We start from the raw sequence: 21,370 nt of genomic DNA, 5'->3' as shown, positions 1-21,370 counted from the left end.
TCTCTCGTACACGCAGTGTTTATTAAATTTTCACGTAACCCGGCGTAGTTCGCCGCCTCGTAGTCGAACATTCTTCTGATAATGGGATTTCAGCCGATCAACTTCCCTCCACTTGTTTCGATGGAAACTTCGAAACTTCGGCTTTTGTAGGTTGCCGCATCGTGCACCAGATCGTCGCTTGTTCGTCTTATTTCGATGCATTGCCAGAATGTAGGCTAAGTTAAGGTGAGTAGGATAGTACAGAGTTGGGACAACGATGCCACGGTGAAGTGAGAACATCTTTACATACCGATGGAATTGAAATGAATTTTAACGCGAACCTGTGAATTTCTTTCTTTCTAGCTAGAGCTTAGGGTTATTAGCATTACGTTAGTTAACTATGAATTTTATATATTTTGTCTTGGGAACCGCGATAGGTTGAAATATAACGTTTAATTTTTGCGAGATACTCTGCGTGTTGTATTTGTGCACCTTTCTGTGACAATATTATTCAAGTTATTTCTATTGTTGACAATTTTTCAGTTCATGAAATTTGTGTTATTTTAATCATTCTAGAAAATGTGGGTCACCGATAACCACCGTAGCAGCTAACGGTGGAACGATTATAATTCAATAGTTTTCTTTAGTTTAGTTGGTTTAGATTTTGCGGTAGCGATTGGAGTAAGCGATTTAAACTGTATTTTACATAATCTTGTAATGTCAGGACACAGTTTATGTCTTGAGTTTATGTCTGAGTATGAAATCTTCTGCATTCGCGTAAAATATTGAAAACATCGTAACAATAAATGCTTGATGGTTATATACATACGTATTTGTTTTCTTTGTTAGAAGTTTATGGATTATTCTACAGTACATTATGTCACAAGGATTTTTTCATTTAACGATGATTTCCAATATTGGAGTTCCTCAATGATTTCAATCTCTGATTTTTAAATCAAAATTCCAGTAAAATTGGTATGGAAATCAGTGAAGCTAAATTTCTTTAGAACGGAACATATCTTAGCATTTTTCAATCGCTTAGTATGATATTGGAAAAATTATGTAGCTGCGTTTGAGAGCCACAAAAGAAAGTTGATAGGTCACGTTTTTCGTTTTTTATAGAGAAGCAATTTTAAAATTCAATATGCTTCCGACCAATCTCTGTGTTGTGAAGATTCTCTTTCTATTTGATTTACAGATTAAATATCATTCTCCCGAATATTTTAAAGATATTATTTGTCATAATACGAATTATTTTTATAAATTTATGATTTTTAATGAATTTATCAAAATGTTTAGCTTTTCAACTGTGTTATATATTAAAATAATGTAACTTTGATTTTGCTATAAAACGAATGCGTCAAAAATTCTACTTATTAGTATATTACCTGCTCTGATAAATTTTTCCTAATTAATAATTTTCCTGATAATTTTTAATTAATAATTATTTGAATTAATAATTTCCAAATCATTTTTTCGACCTCGCTATCCCTTAAATAGAAAAAACTGTTGCAAGGAATATCTTGTTGCAAGAGTAAGAACTCGTCAATACAAACCGACCAATATATCTTCGAAATTCCTACTTTCCTCGAGAAAGAAAGAAAAGAAAGAGAAAAATCTCATTTTCCCGAGTAATCGATTGCCCATTGATTCACAGCAATTTCATTTGACGCCAATAAAGCCCATACGATGAATTAAAGAATTGACCGGACGAAGTACAATTGTACAGCACATGCGGTGCAGTGGCGAAGAGGGGCGAAAGGCACAAACGCACCGCTAATGACAGAACAATAGAGTAAAAGGACACGAGCGTTTAGCGTGGTTCGCGCCGGCTATTTCAAGTTTACATTTGAATTTTTCAACTCTGACAAATCCTGTGTGTTTAAAGGGTGGCCGAGGCGCTGTGTTTGCCTCGCTGAAAAATTTCATCGATGCTGCATCGGCGATAGAGCATCGGGCGTCGCGACAAGAAAAAACGACGAAAAAAGGGGGAAATCGAGGGGAACGAGAACAGGTACGCGTGGAAATGCGTTCGAGCTGTTTAGCGTATCGTTTATTCACCGATACGTGACCGTCGTGCAAGCCGCTCGATCGAATTGCATAGATATTGAACACGTCTATTTGCCGGTGCGATTAAAGTAGCCCGCGTGACGCTCGTTGCGCGACTAAACGTACGCAAACACGTTTATCGTGGAATAATTTAGTAGCTGGTAACGTAACGTGCACACACGTGCGATACGTGGCTAGACTAACGCCATGGTCCTACTGGGATTCACGTTGAGTATCACATGCACGCGTGCACATTTCTAGTCAGAAGTGAACGTTAGCCTTGTCTGCTCATGTTTATTTGACCATTTGCGTGTACATACTGCCGGAATCTGGAATTTAGGCTATTAAGATACTAAGTAATTAATTAGCCTAGTCTTCGAGCAATGGAAAGTTTCTCATATTCTTGTTTTATCAAGGGTAACGTAATTCAGTGTCTTGAAATTTCAACGTTTCTACATATTTTAAATACCAATACTTTCCCGCGATGCGCCTCATGAAATTTTTAAATCGTGTCGTAAGACATATAAATTGATAATTGGATAGCATAGTTTGTTTTGACGACAAATTCGATACTTGTTAATCCATAGGTAAAATGTAAATTTTGATATGTTCGTGGTTTGTTTATTATTGGTTTTTCGGATTTCGTTCGTGTTATTAATATGTTGCGTCCAGTTTCCACGTTTCTTGAACGCTCATCGTTTACAGTTCACTTGCTCGTCACAATTTTCAAGTAACTGAAAATGTACAATAAACGTCGAGGCGACGAACAAGCTTCAAATGGTATTATTATAACGAAAGAGAAAAAAGAGGAAGATTAATCAACGATTAACGAGAAATTCTCTTTGAAGATATAAAGAACTCTTTTTGTTCGTTAAATTTATCGGTAAGAAGGACAATGTTCATAAAATGGGATCAAGTGTCGTTTTTGCAATTTTTACCTTATAATCTTAAAAATAATAACAGGAATATCTGGCAACGAACTTCCAACTTAATTACTCTTTGATTTCAAGTAACTTTCGGTCTTTCAAGAATTACGTAATAAAATGTAAACTATGAACGTGCTAACAATTACAAGACTTATTATAGAACAAATTTTGAATTTTAGATATAACACGAAAATTTGCTTTTAATTACTGCTGTACACGTCAAAAGTAAACGATGTTTTTACGATCGCTACCGAAAATCTTGAAAGTTTTGAAGCGTGATTCTTGGAAATTTAATCAACGCTTCGTTTTCGCGTTATACGGGACTCTCCCTCGTCGCCGTCACCGGAAGAGACGTAATGTCGGAAGGCGCGATGCAATTTGCACGGCTCGGAGTCACCAATTGGCCATACACTCGGGACACTTTTGTCGCTGATACGTGTCGTTGATTCAACGACCCATAGCGATTTTATCGAGGACATAAGTAGTTTGTAAGAGGAGGATCGATCGGTTTTGTATTCATTATTTGCATTCCTACTCGCGTGTTCTCCTCTTGTGTTCTCTGCTTCAATTCAATATTGTATTGATTCCGATATGGTATTTTTTCTCTGGATGACTCAAGCAATGTGAGCGATTATTTAAATAAATTTAAAAAGTTAAAAGATTTTTTTTGAAATTGTTATTAAGTATTATTTGTAACGTCATTTACTGAAACGTTCTACCATTCTCTAGTGGATCTTATTACTAATTCTGTATTTTTATTTATCACTTGTGCCAATACGCGTGCCAATTTCTTGTCTCGTAGCATCAAGTCTCATTTGTGACAAACAGTGCTTACCACATAAACAAGAATTTAATTTCAATTTTAATTTAATATATTAGATACATCTAATCTAATTTACACGTGTCAGTATTATTGCACTCGATTATTGTCATTTAAAATTCAATCACTCAAGCTCTCGTAGCAAACACTTATTCCCACAGGATATACAAGAGAAAAAAGAACCCGGAGAAGAAGAAGGAATAAGAATTTCGATCTATATCGAAATAACTCATACACCGTCGCTTGTAATTAATCAAAGGGATTTAAAGTCCATGCATATTGCTCGATTAATTTCTTTTTTTCATTGTTGCAACAAAGAATCATATTGATATATTAACAATAGCGAGAATTCTCTTACTCAGCTCTTGTAACAGAAACGAAGTAAAAGACGGTTTAAATTAAAAGTAAAGTACGGTTTAAATAATTGGAAGCTATGTTGTACAATTTTTCAATTAACCTATCATTCGCGCGAACCTAACCTAATCCCTACCAACCTAAATAATACCGTCTCTTGTCGCCATGAACACCGGGTAGGAAAACGACAGGAGACTCGCGTTTGGTGCAATTTCCTTCCTCGAAGAGAGTCGCGGGCAGCCGAACTCTGCTTCTCAAAGGTTTGACCCGGTTGATACGATTACGGGTCGCCGTTTAAATTATCTTTTAGTGTCCTGGAGCCGGTAAAGTGGCCGGAATAATGAGCTCATTACCGTGCAAATTAGCTGTGCGATTCGTTGGCTCAGTCAAGGACGACGATATTACACGATGGTCGACGATACAAGTTCGAGAACGTTGCCAAGGAGCTCCATTGAAAAACGAGAGCCCGTGGTGAAGTACCCCCACGCGTGTCACGGGGGTGCAGTCCGTGTGTACTTGCACTCGCCTGTGTATATCCTCTTTTTCCGTAACAGGAGAAAGAGAGAAAGAAGCTTTTGTCGTGTTCACCGAGCGTCGATGAAAAGCAATCCCGGCGAATGAAAATAAACGGGTCCGGCCGACCACTCGACGAACCAACTGGCGTGCGTGTTACGGTTGAGAGTTTAAAGAGGGTTGGATCGGGGGTTGAATCGGGGGGAGACGAAGGAGCACGTTCCAAGGCGGCGCAACACGAGGGCGGCAGCGCCAGCCAAGCTTCGATGTTTCACCCATGGTCGATCAGGAAATTGGCTCTCCTTTCGTCGTTTTATCGCGCGTAAAACTGTGACGCCTCTAACCCTGGTGACGACTTAATTTACCGGCACAATGCTTAGACCCAGCGAGAATTTCAACTCTCTTCTCCCTTCCTCTATTTCTTTTACCTTCGTTCGTTCTTGTATCTTTGCTACTGTCGCAAAGTTGCTGATTAATGGGTTCGAAGATCATTGGATCTTACCAATCCCCTTTGGGGTTTATTCCGACAGTTTCCATCATCTCTTAGAGATTGGTTATATCTTCCTTTTTTCTTTCTTTTTAATTAGTATCTTTCATTAATTGTTGTTGTATTTTTACGGTTGAAGTAACCGGTTGGCATCGCCAGCAATCATATTAGTTACACGTTGGGACGTATACACGTTAGGTTAAGTTAAATAACTTAACGCGTTCCAAGGATTTAAAGACGCCTGCATATGGCTCCAGATTTATAGCCACCTATCTTTGTTTTATTGTTCGTCTTATTTTTGCAAGTTTATGATGTTTGCTGTTTCATTGGCGAGACTCTTGCGGGCTTTGATAATGATTCCAATGAAGGAGAATAAGTATTCGCAATCTTAATCGCTTCAAACGAAAGTTTAATCTTTTACGGCTATCTACCGGTGTGAAACTTTCCCTGAACGGCTACTCGTGTAGGAAAAATTGCGAGGAAGCTCTTTTGGAAGTTAGAGAGGAAGATTCTTACTGTAAAGAATCTTCGTCCGAAGTTTTGAATCGTAGATACCTGTGTAGCGCGATCCAAGGATCTTAAATACACAACGAAGATAATTTACTGAAGTAGACTATTAGGAAAATGTGGAGAGAAAAACGAAAAAAAGACCTTTTAACCTAATGTCCAAGTAGAAACCTCGCGCAGTATTAAAAAATTATTGAAGCAAACGTCGTCTATTCTTATCTGTTTATCTTTTCTTGTTTAATCTTTACAGCAGGTATTTCGATCAAAAGTACTGTAGACGACACAGAAAATTTATGGTATAAAAGTCTAATGTTCGATAGAAAAAATTTGAAAATATTCCTCTTTCATAATTAAAGAGGTATCTTATTTGAGCTTCAAATTCCTTCAACGTTTTACCACATTTCTTAAATCTTTTTCTTGAAATACTTAAGCTTAATAAAACGTGCGATAATATGAAGTAGGAATAGGCAACGTTGGAATTTGGGTTAACCTTGACGCCTTTGCTCACATTTTTACATTAGGTAACAGAAAGGCAAGAAAAAAGAATACAAAGAAAATACGGCAAGAAAAAAAGGAAAAATCAAATTTGTTATATTCACGAAGAAAGGGAAGAATTTCATGATGACGTGATATGACGCGACGTGACCCCAGGGCGTAGCATTTCCCGGCAACCAACCGGAACCATCAAGAACACGGGAAAAGAACAGCGCGGGTATCCATGGGCAGACTTTAAAGTAATAATCCAGAGACGAGGAACGAAGTAATTTCAATTGTAAATGCCCGGGTGCGGCTAACTTTGTTCGCTAAGGAAAATAGCCAAGACGCGGACCTTTCTTCCCATGATCAACCAGGATCAGAGGTGACAGTCATAGATTCAGTTCTAACGTGTTTAAATCGCTTTTCATTCTTGTAACGTAAAAAAAAAAAAAAACGAGGAGGAATAAAACTAGTCTTCGAACTTGATTTATGGTTTTACATTTTCACGATCGCTAACGATAAATTTGTATTAGCTTACTTGTAGTAATTATTATACAATAAGCTGACCACTATTAACATGGGAATATTAATTATTTGAATATCTGAAAAATTTTGTTGACAGAAAATTTGGGTTACATCGGTGATTACGGTAATCCATTAAAAGAGACTAATTTTGTTCGATTGTTCTTGATCAATACACGCATGATTTTCCCAGATTTTTCTCGCAACAGTGTGAGTATTGTAGGAATAAATATATTTTATCGTAGCGGAGAATAGTTGCATTATGATGTTAGTTAGTAGTTCATTTGCATGTTTGATTATCGATTATTAAAGGTAGTTGAATTTGATTTGCATAAATACAATGATCGAGTGGATGCAAATTGGCACGTTGGTATGATTACGAAAGTACGATGACCGGGAATGAAAAAGCCATATGTATCTTTTCAACTGCAATTTTTTTTATTTAATTAACTTCTTAGTTTTATCGAAACAAAGCGCATATGAGTTTGTAGAATATTTGATTTGCCATTTATTAATAAATAATTTAAACACGTTATTCACTGAATAAACTTCAGAACTTATATCCTTAGAGATCGAAGAATTCTCTGACCCATACGTTTAACATACTTCGTAACAAGTACTTTAAAACAGTACTTTAATACTAATTGGTATCAATGTCTGTTCCCATGTGTAATTCGGGTTAGAAACTCATTGCGTGAGCGTAGCTCTTGAATTACGTTGTTTTCTACTTCAAAAACTGTATCTTATTAGTAGAATAAATGTAAGTAAATACGTGCACCAATAGTGAAGTTTCTTTTCACGTATATTTATAATTATCGAATATTACTTTTTACGTAAAAATGTAACGTCAAAAACAAACAGTAATTTGAGCAACGCGGGATCATCAAGCAACACTTCGTAGAAAAGCGAATATTATTATTCCTCAGTGAGATGAACTTCTTTAAACTGGAAAATATTTGTCAACAAAAATTATCATGGAATCATCGCGGACACAAATTGTCACGGACTGTAGATATTTACGCAAATACATGTTTTTACGAAAACAGTTAAAAAAAGTTGTCAGAAAATTGCTTCGCCTATTAAATATTATAACAAAAAACTGTATGTTAGATACTTCGTAGAATTAAATTCCACGCAATGTATGCATTACCTTCGACATAACGTAACATTCAATAAATGAGAAAAAATATGTACATTGACAAAAAAATACGAACCGAAAATACTAAGAGAATAAAAGATATAATGGAAATAGAAGGCTATATAATTTCTATAAATGTGCAATGTTTACAAACATATAAAAGACGGGAGATTGTTTAGACGCTTTCGAAGCGAAAGCGATGGAAACGAAAAAGAGGCATCGACCGATGGCATAAGAATAAAAACATCTGTCGTGGTTGAGTTTCGTATGTCGCGATGCGTTTGAAAATCTCATTTGCCTCGACGATGTTTTTTTTCTACCTTACTGGGACCATAGACAAACAGTTATGCATATCCGTTCTATATTTTTTCAACGATGCGAGCAAAATTGAAACGTGCTTTGCGAGATTGAAGGAAACGAATGACGTGGAAGGAATAAAATTAGACACGGAAAGGGGCAGCGAAAGAAGATATTATGACTCGCAATGGCGAACGTAAAAGTTTCTCGTTCGCGACGATATCGGAAATGGGGAGAAGGAAATTCAAGAAACAACTGTTGGAATGAACGATGGAAAAAAGGACGATACTCAACCTGGATGAATATTGTGCTCGATAGGAAAAGTAGATACTTATGTATTTCAATTGAAAATTCCTTTATCCGGTTAAGCGAAAAGAAGGGATGAATTAAAAAAAAAAAAAAAAGGACTGCGTAGTAGAAAGTAGTAAAGAATTCCGCACGACGAAGAGAGTAATAAAAGAGATAAAATGATAAGAAACAGAAAGTTCTAAGGAAATTTTAGGAGAAATGCAAGTGAAGTGCAGTAGCGTAGTAAGAGAAGTGCAAGTACAATAAAGTGGGATTTATATGCATATGTATATATTAAACTGATACTTGGAAATCAAGAAAGTTTTTGATACTGACAAGCTTCTTAACAAGTTCCAAAGAATATTTGCAACGTGCTGCATCTTAATACATATTTAATGAGTCAAGGTTACATGTTCCTAGTGGTAGTTATAGACGTCACCTTATTTTTCAAGGTACGGTCATGTACCTTGTAACTTGGCCATTAACGATCAACGGTAAAACAATTCGAAAAATGTATTTCCTGGGTTTCTTACGAGTATCTCTCTTTTTTTTAAAAATGGAATAAATAAACAACAGAAAGATAGATGAAATTGCCAATTCAACTCTTCAACGAGACACTTGAAACTTAACAAGATTTAGATACCATCGAGCATTTTTACATAATTCATAAGAAAGAACATTTCAGTTTAGTAGGTGATTTAAGATTCTTCTACAGTATCTTACAACTCATTTCGTTTCGTGCTTATTGAAATTGAATAGCAAAAAATGTCATAAGATTACCAGTGTATCTTTAACTTCTTAACGCGATAAGAAGAAACGGCGAGGAAGTATTATCGAAAATAGCACGATCAACTAGAAAGGAGTGAAACATTCAGCGAGAATCGAGAAAGAGTTCCGGACGATAATATGGATCGAATTAAATTGAATATGCTCTCGCTAAACAGCAGGGATATGTTGAATTGAATTTGGACGGAAGCACCGGCTGTAATTCGATTCACGAACGTCTAACTGAAAAGCACGCTACTAGCACTTTATTTTTGCTATTCGACAAAGGAATACGATGATTGCATGGTTTCTAGGATAACAAGGGAAGAAAATATAAATAACATCGTACAATGGTACCTATATTTCCGTGCGAGAGTGCAATAACGTTTGCAACTTCTACTTTGTATTCTCATTACGTGTTTCCTGCACGATTAATATTGAAACAAAAATGTCGGATGGTTGGCCAGGAAACGGAATTAATAAAACGTTACGTTTATTTCTCATTGTTACACTCGCGCAAAGTTACGGAATGCAGCCATGAACGTATGCCAAAAGACAGAATATAACACCTTTGTAAAAGTTTCGAATAATTTCGTAGAATCGGTAGAGGAGATACTTTTCTTGTAAGCAATATCAGAGAATAATTCTGATGTTGCTTATAAAACATTCGTTCGAATTACGATAATAAACGATAGTCCTTTTTTAATGATATTTTTCAACTCGCAAATTACAAATTGTCGATAGATTCTGTTGCGTAATTGGAACGAGCTTGATAACGAAACGAATGAAATTTTACAAGTATACTTTCATTTGCAAGAAGGAACTCGAGTATACTTTACAAGTATACTTTCAATATTACAAGAAGGAAGCCAATCGTCGCTCGTTATTCACAACTACTGAATCGTTGTGCAAGGAGATTCAAGTTTAGGAGAAAAGAAACATAATAGATACAGAGTCGTTCTTGTAAAGAAAGTCAATGAATTTAAACTATGATTTGTTATTTCATTCACCGTATTGACCGGGCGAGATTTAATTATACCTGACAGTCGTCCATTACCACGAGTAAACAAAATTTCCTTACTGCGAATAAATTCTCAGCTTGCCTCTCCGATTGTTCTCTGCCAACAACCTTCTGCATGATAAACGACAAAAACCTTCCCATGTCAACTGTCTGCAGCTAAAAAAAATTTCAGCGGAGCAAGAATACGAAAAACGTCAGGAACGGCCACGAAACGTGGGTACGATAAGCGCGAAAGTTAGCAACACGATTGCAGCGTGAGATGTCCCTTCCGTCCGGTGACGAGGGTGCTCGCAAGCGTAAGTGGTAGTTTAGAGTGTAAACGCGGTGCTACGAATCAGTTTCCTGGAGTCTATATTCATAACGAATAAGTTATTCAACCAGCCCAGGGTGTGCCTATCTGGTTGTATGTATAGGCCCGTCACGTTGTCTCGTATTATCCACATAATCGGAGAACGTGGAATGTAACCAGAGAGGAAGAGAAGGATTAAGCATAGATGAGAGAATAAGAGAAGGAGAGAAGGTAAGAGGAGGAGAGATAGATAGACATAGAGATAGTGATAGAGAGAGATAGAGATAGAGAGAGAGAGAGAGAGAGAGAAAGAGAGAGAAGGAAAGTGACAGAGCATATACCTTATCCGTATGTCTCGTACTCGTCGTTGGCTCTGCCATCTCTGCGAGAGCGCAACCCTTCAGACTGTCTAGGGATCCGTGTACAAACCGCCGGTATACTTGAGCGATAATTTTCACAGTGACTGACAGCACTCGCAGAGCCGCGTCCTGCTGTTTCCCCGTTTTTATTTTCGAGACAGAGTATTAAGCTATTTGCGTTCACCGGATCCGGTCGCTTTGTTTTTCGACAACAACCTTCCCGCTTGACGTCTCGCGATAAAGTTCGATCGATACTTCTCGTTCGTTCGTTCGTACGTTCGTTCATTCGTTCGTTCGTTCGTTCTTTTTACCGTGGAGTTATTCCGCTGGAAAAATAAACCGAGCCGACGAGAATAGGATAGAGACAGGAATAGAGGAAGAGAGGTGGCACACGCTTCGAAACTTTAATTACGCGATTTCGTTATAATTATATCATATTTGGAAACGAGCATTTTTGCGTTCTCGGCTGCTATTGCTGGCATAGACAGCCATAGGGAGAACAGTTTCAGAGTTTCGTTCCGAATCGGTAACTTCTCGCGCTTTGCAGAAGTAACTTTTACCCAGCGTTGTCGATGAACATTTCGAATTTAGTTTCGCATCGATTCGCGCGTCAGCTCGGCTTCTGACCTGCCATTTTGCCATTTCCGAGGAAACGTTGCCTTTCGCGTGACGCCCACTTACTTTCGGTCATTTCGATGCTTACGTGTTTTAAGTACGTGTACTCGTCCTACCTCTCTACCATACATACGCGTAATCGTGATAAAGATCGCATTTGACCTATCGCTTAATTCAAGTAACACAGACGTATCTTACTCAACGATGCGGCAATTTAGAAGATACAAGTTACGGATAATATACCTTAATGCTAAAACTAAGTGATGTATAAAAATATCGAAGAGATCAAAATGAGAGATACACGGAGGAACATATAATGTAAAGGAAGAAGCATATCCATGTACAACAATAAAAAATCGCTTTTTCCTAAAAATAAGCATATCGTCGTAAACTTGCAAAATTTCTATGAAAAGTTACGAACCGGTCGTTTAAATCAGTCTGGCAATCCTAGTATCGAAGCTAAGTATTCTTATTTCTAAAAAATCAACGTTCTTCTACATCATCGTTTTCATTTTCTCCGTTACTATAATTCGATAAAATTAATTAGAAAATGTTATATTTACGTTAAAAATTCTCATGCGAATGTCGATGGTCTCTTGACGTATCATAAGAAGATGAAACATGTGTAAAACAAATGAAACTACCACTTTGATAGTTCTAGATACATTGATATACGGAGGATTATTTATCAGAAGTAGTAGCTGATACAGTCAGTCTTTGCTATCGATTTTATATTTTTTATATTTTTTAATAACATGGCTGACGATTTTGTGAATTTCTATTGGATCGGTAAACGTAGTCCCACAGTCCGTGAAACAACATCGATCGTTACACAGCGAAGTCGTGAGGTTGCTTTTGACATGCCGCATTCCGGAAAGAGAAAGACATTGTTCGAAGGAGAAATCATATTGCCTCGCTATATTATGCTAGCGATTTTAAAGAAAATACGATCGCAGCGAAGAAGGTCGCTGTTGCGTTGCGAATATCCGTGAAACTGTCTCTTTATATTTCCTACTGTCTCGTGGTTTCTTCTGTCATAGGTTAATGTTTCACGTGCTTAAATCCCACTCGAGATATGCTGCTTAAAATGGTGAAAATCGCATGGAAATCCATCCAGTGGAACTCGAGATTAGCTCGAACATGCTACAGACGCTTGCTGGCAACTTTATTTTACGCTGCGGATAGACAGAAGATATAGATTTTCAACTTTGACGTAGATTTACTACATTCTCTCGATCTGATCAAAGTCGCGTCAAAAGTTTGAAACGAGTAGAGGAACTTGAAACTGTTGCGAATAACGGAATGGTTAGCTGTACGATGTTTCTATTGTAATTCCAGTGAAAAGCTGTGGACAAAGCTGGCAAATCGTTAAATAAGCATCGTTTAAAATCCGAACAACAACTTTGAAAAATTGCTTGAAGCGTGTAAAGAAATCGTTAAGAAACGTGGAAGTTACTTCGATGTGAAAGCGCTAACAAATAGTACGATTTCTTATCAGTGGAATCCCTCGCTATTTTTCTTTTCCTATTTGTACGAACGTTAATGATCATATAACCGCAAAAGAGATCAAATTTATTGAAAGTAGATCCCTAGTTTTCGCGTAAAAACGCCTCCCTTGTAATCATGCTATTTTTGCGTTTATTAATCATTTATCGCATTAATGTCGTATAATATTCGAAGCGAGTCATTCATCGAGTTACAAGGTATTTTCTTTGGAACTACCGCGATTATCACGCGATTATCACGAGTTTTCGAATTAAACGTTACACAAAGACCAATCGTTTGATGCAATACGTTTTTCGAATGTTCCATTTCTCCAAACTCCAGTGACATATTTTCATACGAAGATGACGAAGCTCTTGATAGTGCAAACAAAGATCTTAATATTTTTCTCCACGACATCTCTATTTTGTCTACTATATCGTGTGATTTGTATGTTACACGCAAATGTATCCTACGAATGTTATCTCGCTCGTTACTGTACCATTCGATTCTATTGCGTCCCATTGTTATACCATTACGCTACCGCTTTATACACAGCAATTATGTACGTATTATTGGTTGAAGTCGTAACGCCAAGAATATCCGTAAAGCAGCCATCAGGCGTCAGCCTAGTCATAGGATCATATCCATACTCCACCATTGCCTGGCGCCCGCCATAAGACACCGCTAACACCTTATCTGCTTATCCCTAATTTCGCACAATGCACTACCGGTGAACAAAGGTTGATTAAAGGTTTGCTTAGCCATTAAAATATTCCATTAACGTTCTCGCCTGTGTGATATCGGGCGCACGGTGTAGGTGAGGTCAGGTGAACGACGAAGAAGGAGGAGCTGCAGAGTGTATGAGAAAGTGAGACGGAGATGGACAGCCAGACAGAGGGAGACATATATATCGTGGAGAGTGAAAGAGAGGAGAAGGTTAGTAGGCAGAGGAAGGACGAGACGATGGAGGAACCTTATTAAGGGTGTCTGTTCCGCCTCCTCGAGCGCTTAAATTTCAAACTGTCGCTCTACGAAACACGGCGACGTCGTTAAGGCTCGGCCGTCGAGATTAAAGGCTTTCGAGATTCGAGAGATTTAAAGTCTGGAATTGTCCGCAATTAGTGCGAAACGGATAAGGAGAGGACAGCGACTGGTAGGGTGGTAGCGAGGGATGGGACGATGGTAGAGAGTTGACCGGGTGGCGAGCTCCTTCAGGAAAAGTACAGAGAGCTTCCTGCAAGAAACGAAAGAGCCAGTAGAACGTTAACGAGAGAGGTCTTAAGATGCGTCGTGATCATTATCGACATTCTTCATTGTCTGAGCGATGTCGTCTCATCCTCGTCCGGACAAACGTATTGTTCTTACGAACGCAAATAAGACGATGTAGCTCTTTGTGAACGTCGTCGCGAAAGCCAATCGTCCGTATCAGTCGCGTCGACTGTTTGTTTCCCTTCGATTCCCGCGTTTTTTTTTTCTGATTTTTCTTTCCTCTTTTCTCCCTTTTTTTCTTTTTCTTTTTACTTCTCCCGGTTCGCTTGTTACCCAGCGTAATAATGGATATCGTCGAGAGACAGAATGAAAGTTACGGTAGAATAGATTTTCACCTACGCAGCATTTTCCATGACGATGGCTATTCAATTTTGATATCCTCTGTTTTTCGTCGTTTTGTAAAATAATCGTTGTTTCTCGGTTCGAGCATACGTACACGCGCGTATCACTGGGCGAAAAATTATTAAACGCGGAAGCTAAGGATTTGGAAAAATGTTGGTACAGAATTTTGACCGGTTAGAGAATTCGTTTTTCGATAATCGTTCGAAGCAATGGAAATTATTAACGATATTTGAAACATTCATTTAATCACTGATAATTATTGATATCTGATTTCGTTAGTAATAATTATTAACCACTCGACTGTTTAGCGATTGAAAGTAGGTTAGTGAATTTTTTCATCACGATCGAGTTAATTGTGATTAAATTTTGAAGGTTTCTAATAAAATATCGTTTACGCGTGCTTCCTATCGTTAAAAAGAAAACGAACGGAAGATTTCCGTGCTAAATAGAAGTTCTTCCTTTCGAATAGTATAATTTCTCTAGAGAAGTATATCACTCGCATCCGAAAAATATGTGTTAGATCCTCTTTCGCGTTTTTCACTGGAAAATTTTGAAATGAAAACATGGGCCTGGTAGCGTGGCGCACATTCTTCGGAATGAAATTACAGTTTTTCCTTTTTGCTGGCGACGAGAGATTCTCTCTAACGAGACTTTTTCACGGGGAAATTTCCACGAGATATATTCCACGAACGAACGAACGCGGCACCGGTTGATCGAGAATTTTTATATCTAAAAGAAAAAGCCGAGAAGACGCAGTTCGTTAACCGGGCCACGATTATGCCCGTGATTTTTCGATTCGAATTTAAATAGAGCCTCGTTCGAGTCCTCCGTACGATTATTGTTCCTTTAACGCGGTCATAATATATGTACTCGAACATCGGTTTTCTCTCGAACGAACGCGACCGTCGTCCAACAAAATTTAACGAGCGAGTGAAAGTCGTTCATTTCTATAGTTGATGGTATTCGTATTCGACCAGCGATGTATTTTGCTATTTGATACGTTTTACGATTACGAAGATTATTCAACGCGAGCCAAAGGCTAAACAGAGAAATAAAAGTTCACAGCGGCATGAAAGTTCTAATGTAAAAATAAAATGAAATATTTTATTCGTAAAACGAAAAATAGAGACATTCGGTAGTGAGATAAAGGTAGAATATTTTACGTTTAGGAATGAGACAAGAAAATATTTCGTGGGAAGCTAGAAGAGAAAGTTAAATTTGGTAGCCGTGCTGATCCGAACTCTGTACTTCGGAGGATACTCGAGGAATAATATCGTGATTCCACTAGTTTGGATATGATAATTTTATAATGGGTCACGTTTTTGTTAGAAATTCCTATTTCAGCTCAAGCAAACTTCGAATGAGAAAAATGGGGAAAATTGAGGAAGTATTTCTTTAGAAGGTTATCTGCTAGGATGATTCGTACGATAAATAAATTTAGATATGTAGGGCGATAACATTCCGTAAAGTAGGCACTTGTTAGAATTGCGGTTAGAGCAAACGGTATTTCTTTCGTCACTTCGATTCAATTCGAATTGTCTCCACGCCAAGTGTTTTTAATTATACAAACAATTTATCTTTCAAGTACTGTAGACACGTATACGTGTCATATTATATCGGCGAATGTCGCCAATATGAATTACAAACGTGTATGTGTTCAACGAGATTTTCCTACTACGAACCATCGAGATACTCGAAATACAAAAACGCGTTTCAGTATTTTCATACGGTTAGGTAACATATAGAAGACGATCTAGACGTTGTCTAGAGAATACGTTACGAAGAAACATTCAACTCCAGATTTAGTTCATCCAACGCTTAATGTTGAAGCAGTTCAGAAGTTTCTTCGAGTATGTGTTAAATTTTCTATCACCTGTGGGAAATTTCTTACTGTAATAGGAAATGCAGAATCTAACCAAAGATATTTCTCGTATTCATTGCATGTATTTTCACGTTTTTAAATCCCCAATTGTATTCGCGAATCCGCGCACGTACTTATCAATTGGATCAAACTCGGAGCTTTTAAACGAAAAGACTCTTTTTATTAGAAAAGTATGCGTACACAGAAAATCGCAAAAAATGAGAAATCATTCGTCGAAGGCCGATTTTTCAGAATTCACGTACGTGATAGTTGGAATAAAGGAACACGTCCCTAACAGACATACCGTACGAAACGTTTTCACACATGACTCACTCACTGATGTCCGAGATGCATTCATGCACACAAGTTACGCCGCATAGAACGTGGTCCTTTGATTCGACGGCTCGATAGGATGCGCAGATTCGCCGCCTCTATTTCACAAATTAGATTTACACGGGTGTCACGTGCTCGGTCGTTATCTCGTTTCCAATACGCGTTGCCGAGCGAAACTTTTAGAAAGAGGGTAGACGCACTCGCGTCCGTACACGACGAACGTGCGATTGTTTCCTGGACGGTGGAAGCAGCTGGTTTTTCCCGAAATAGCACTGCGAAAATCCCGGAACTATCGTCGATGCTTCCGCGCCTCTTTTTTTCGCGGTAATTTTACGCGCCGGCGAATTCCGTCAGAGATACCCGTGAAATCAGTTCGCCCTTTCATCCCTCGTATCAGCACATCCACGTTGAAAAAGGAAGGTAGAAAAAAAAAAAAATTCGGGGGAAAAATGGAAACGGCGTTTTGTGAAAATTTCTGAAAGCACCTGGCAGACTTCTATCGATCATCGTCTGACACGTAACGAAACGATGTATCCGAATGCGTAACGTGCACGAGTATATCAGTGACTGTCGAACACGGCTCTATCGCGCTCTTTTCACGAATCGGATCCATGCGAGACCTATGAAACTTCACTCAACGACCGACAAGGTCAACTCGCAAAGTTAACGGACAGCGTGACACACGCGGAAATAGACTCGAAATCGCAGGACACTTACCAACAAAAATTAGGCAGCTGGCCAGCATCGTTCGGATCCTGTCCCGTTCTTGGACCTCTTGGTCAACCTTGTCGAAGGCAACTTAAACGACGAGCACTTAGCCGGTGGTCCTCGAACGTCACACCGGTGCCGGCGCTCGGTCGTGGTGGAACGTGGTCGTGGTCGCGGTCGCGTCGATCGACCGGTAGTTAGTCAGATGTCGCGTTCGTTCCTCCGATCCTCTGTCCGTGACCGCGACGTACGCGCGAAGTAACACGCGACGACGAGGCTGCGAGGATCAGCGACGATGGTAAGTCACGGATGGTTAGGGACTTCTCTATCACACGGCGATCGGTGTCGTGATCGACGTTGATGGTGGTGCAGCCGACCGCGAAAGTGCACGCGGTGGCGGTGCAGGGTCATACGTGCGCGGCCAGACCAGTCGCGGCGTAAATCGGCGCCGAGGAGAGGAGAGGAGGGGACAGATAGGTGTAGATAGAGCGAAAGAGGTCCGGCAGAAAACGCGGCGCGTCCACCCTCGCGAAAGTCTTTGGCCTCCGGCACCGCCGGCCACGACTGATCGTACCGGAGAACCCCCGCGAGTCCTCGCGCGCATGCGTCCAACCCTCTCCCTCGCGAACTATAGCGATCCTTCTCGCGCGGACTTCAGCTTTCCACTGTCTCGCTTCTACTCCGATCGGCCGTGTCGTAGGGGTTGGAAAGGGTAGCTGCAGGTGCCACAAAGAATGAAAGAGAGGACGTACGGTGCGCGGCCGCTGCACGCATCCAGCATTCGTAGATGCTTGCGATGCGTTACGCTTTTGTCCGTTTCTCTCTCTGTCTCTCTTCCTTCTTTCATTCTTCTCCTTCTTTGTCTTTCTTTTCTATCGTTCCTCGATATTGTCTTACTATGGAGAAAGAAAGTTCTTTCCAGAATATACGATTGCGTCTTGAGGTACGCTCTGGATGTTCGACGTGAAACGCGAACAGGTAGGTGGATGATCAGGATGGGTTAGTTTGTGGCTTCTGGCTCGGCAAGTATCTTCTTCTTTTCTCTTGTACGTTTTTCACGAAATAGAATGCTACGTAAAGTAGGATGTTGATCCGACCGCTGTTTTCGTCGAGTTTCTGCTGTATATACTTGCTGTTATAGTACCTTTAGAGCGTCGTAAAGAGTAACTCTAGCGTAATTTTTATTCAGCTTTGTCGCGGATGTTTTCTCGTAGCTTTTGCTACGATCGACGGGGATGGCGTGTGCATGGGTGCTTGGAATGAAAGGCCGCGAGTATTATGCTTGGTGATTGTTCCACGCACGGTGGAACTTTCGAAGACTCGGCCGGCCCGTATTTTGTATTTTGTGTACGACGCGCGCGCGCGCGCCCGTGTTTTCGCTTGGAAATTGTCGCGCTCGCTTTCCGCGACACGCTATTAATTTAAACGACGGCGCACGAAAGTTTGTAATATATTCGATGTCATTTCGCTTTTAATTTATTCGGTTTTACGTTAATTAAAAGAAAACACAGGCTTTTTTCTATTAAAATATTTGGGACATGCAACGTTATTAATTTATGTGGAGTTTTTAATTTTACTTTACTGGCTGCGTCTTCGCTCCTCTGTTATACGCGACCAGATTCGCTATTGAATTTTAACGCGTAACAGAAATTGCGTTCGGAGCAGGTTTCTAGTGGAAAACTACGTGCAAGCTTTTCAACGGTGGCAGCGAGTCTATTGAGGACGAATGGGTTTGCTCCTATCAATTCTTCGTAAGAGTCTGTCGTCGTTTTCGTTTTAACTCTTTGATCACATAGTCGACGCTAAATGTCTTGCCACTAGATCGTCAACATGCGTATTATTAGGCTGGCAACTAAGTGATTGCGGATTTTGTCAATACCACCTAATGACAAAATCCGCAATCACCTAGTTGCCAACCCAATACATTGTATCGTGCGTTCAGTTAGACTGGTTACGTATGTGTTAAATTTTGACAAATTAGAAAACTCATTTCAGCATCTTTAAAAGTAAAAATATAGCATCCAAAATAGTTTGGTACCGGTCGATATTTTATACATCGTCTGACGACAAACGCGTAAAACAGTACCTGGATCATAATTTGGATATAGCGAACTATTTAGAATGCATACGTTAGTAGCCTTAAGTTCTCGAAACCGATACACCGGGATCCCAATATCTATTCGTTTAATATGCTATTATTCCTGTCATTGTGTTCATTAGTTGATATTTTTACATTACGTATAGGTATCCCCGGTCGAAAGACGTTGCGAACCGAAAATCGCCTGAACTAATAAGAATCAGAGACGCTAAGAATCATAGAACGCATAGCCTGGACTTCTCAGCTCATTGGGACTCACGTATTAGGCTTTTGAAGTCGTAGGAATCTGCATTTCGGATCTCCGAGATCATCGAAACCAATATATCGGACTTTATAAGTCGTGGAAACCCATACGCTAGGGCTTTGAGGTCCAGCACTGCCACAACATCGTTCGAATCCATACGCTAGGATCCTGACATCCTTGGAGCTTACACGCTAAAATCCAGAGGCTTCGAAACCAATACACTATGACCATGAAACTATACACACACCTAGTCTACTGGCTAGGTTTCAACAAGTTCTTAGCGTATCAGCCAAACAGGTCCAAACGTATGGATTTCGACAATCCCAAAGGTCTAGTATGTGGGTTCCAACGACTTTAGAGGTCCTGTGTATTGATTCCGATGACCTTAGAAACCTAGGACGTAGATTCTAACAATCTGAAAGGCGTAGTGCGCGAGTTCTAACGTTACCGGACGCCTAGTTTATGGGTTCAAACGAGATAGGAGACCTAATATATGAGTTCCATTGATCATAGAGGAACGGTGTGTGAGTTGCAACAATCTCCTAGTTTAGGTATTTGGATCTCAACGACATTGATGTAGCAGAATACGCGTTTCATTAATCTTGGTGTCTTACGATCCTGGTTTCGGCGATTTCAGAGACCTGGTGTATGAGTTTCAGCGACATCGCCGTAGTACTGGTATATGGGTTCCAACGATCTTGGAGTTCCAGTGCATGGATTCCAATGACCCGGGATGTTTAGTCCATGAATTCCAATAACGTGAAAGTCGTACTATATGAACTTACACGTCTAAATACACAGACACATACACGAATCTCTGCAGGTTCCATTTTGAATATTATCCAACTTCGATTCTCCCTAATTCCTCGTTAAACGTATCAAACAAAGTTCAAACGCAATGCTTATGATACTGTTTGCTATGAAGTATTGATGAGTCATCAGCGCGTTTAAACTATTAAGAGTCTCGCGTATAATTTAAACGGGCCAGCGAATAATTCATGATTTCGCATACGATAGAGATTAAAGTTTCAGCATCCTTGCCGCATATAATCCCTTCCAAACCGCACACGCGATTTGCGAGCTCCAATGATCGTTTATTGTGTTGAAACATGTAGATGCCGTGTAGAGCCAGGAAGAATAAAGCAAAAGCCGGATATTGCGTAACGATCGTACGATGCGATACACGTCGTGTTTGAAGCCACGATGCGGTGACGACTCAAAATGTTTCCTCGTTTCGTGGTAACAGCTTCGTAGAATTATAAATCGCTTGATTCTTTTCTTTCTTTTTTCTCTTTTCCTTGTCTATTCGCTTTACGTGTCTGACGTTCATAGAATTCCCCGAATGGCGGAACGGAATATTTTTGTCAATTTGGCATTGCAATTTAGTCGTTCATGTTTTCGAAATGTACGGGAATTTGCTCGTATCCGAGTTTCAGGTTCTTTATTTTATTATGCGCGTCTGCCAGCTTCTACGTGAACGTCAGAATAAAATAGTGGAAATTGTATTACTGTGCAAAAGTTGCAGACTTTTCGAGAAAAATTTCATAAATGAAGCAAAGGGTGTGTCCGTACGATATTACTTGTGCTTTTTAAGCATTCGATTCTGGAATTTAATAATTACCGC

At 39.4% G+C, this 21,370-nt stretch overlaps 1 protein-coding gene across 10 annotated transcripts in view; it reads right to left on the bottom strand.

Moving 5' to 3' along the window:
• The window catches only part of LOC126878315 (cell adhesion molecule Dscam2), a 124,598-nt gene extending 106,588 nt beyond the window's left edge, over positions 1 to 18,010 (bottom strand). For 6 of the 10 annotated variants that reach the window (XM_050640979.1, XM_050640983.1, XM_050640978.1 and 3 more), the window contains exon 1: positions 17,414 to 17,981. In XM_050640979.1, coding sequence (XP_050496936.1) covers positions 17,414 to 17,441 — 28 coding nt within the window. In that variant the 5' untranslated portion in view covers positions 17,442 to 17,981. Of the gene's footprint in view, positions 1 to 17,413 lie in introns of all 10 variants that reach the window. The other 4 variants (XM_050640985.1, XM_050640984.1, XR_007695635.1 and 1 more) reach the window with 3 other exon arrangements.
• Positions 18,011 to 21,370: the final 3,360 nt, after the last annotated feature.

This window comes from Bombus huntii, chromosome 2 (assembly GCF_024542735.1).
Source record: "Bombus huntii isolate Logan2020A chromosome 2, iyBomHunt1.1, whole genome shotgun sequence".
In the NCBI taxonomy this organism is placed as follows: Eukaryota; Metazoa; Arthropoda; class Insecta; order Hymenoptera; family Apidae; genus Bombus; species Bombus huntii.
Note: the sequence above shows the minus strand (reverse complement) of the source record. Positions and strands in the feature narration are given on the sequence as shown.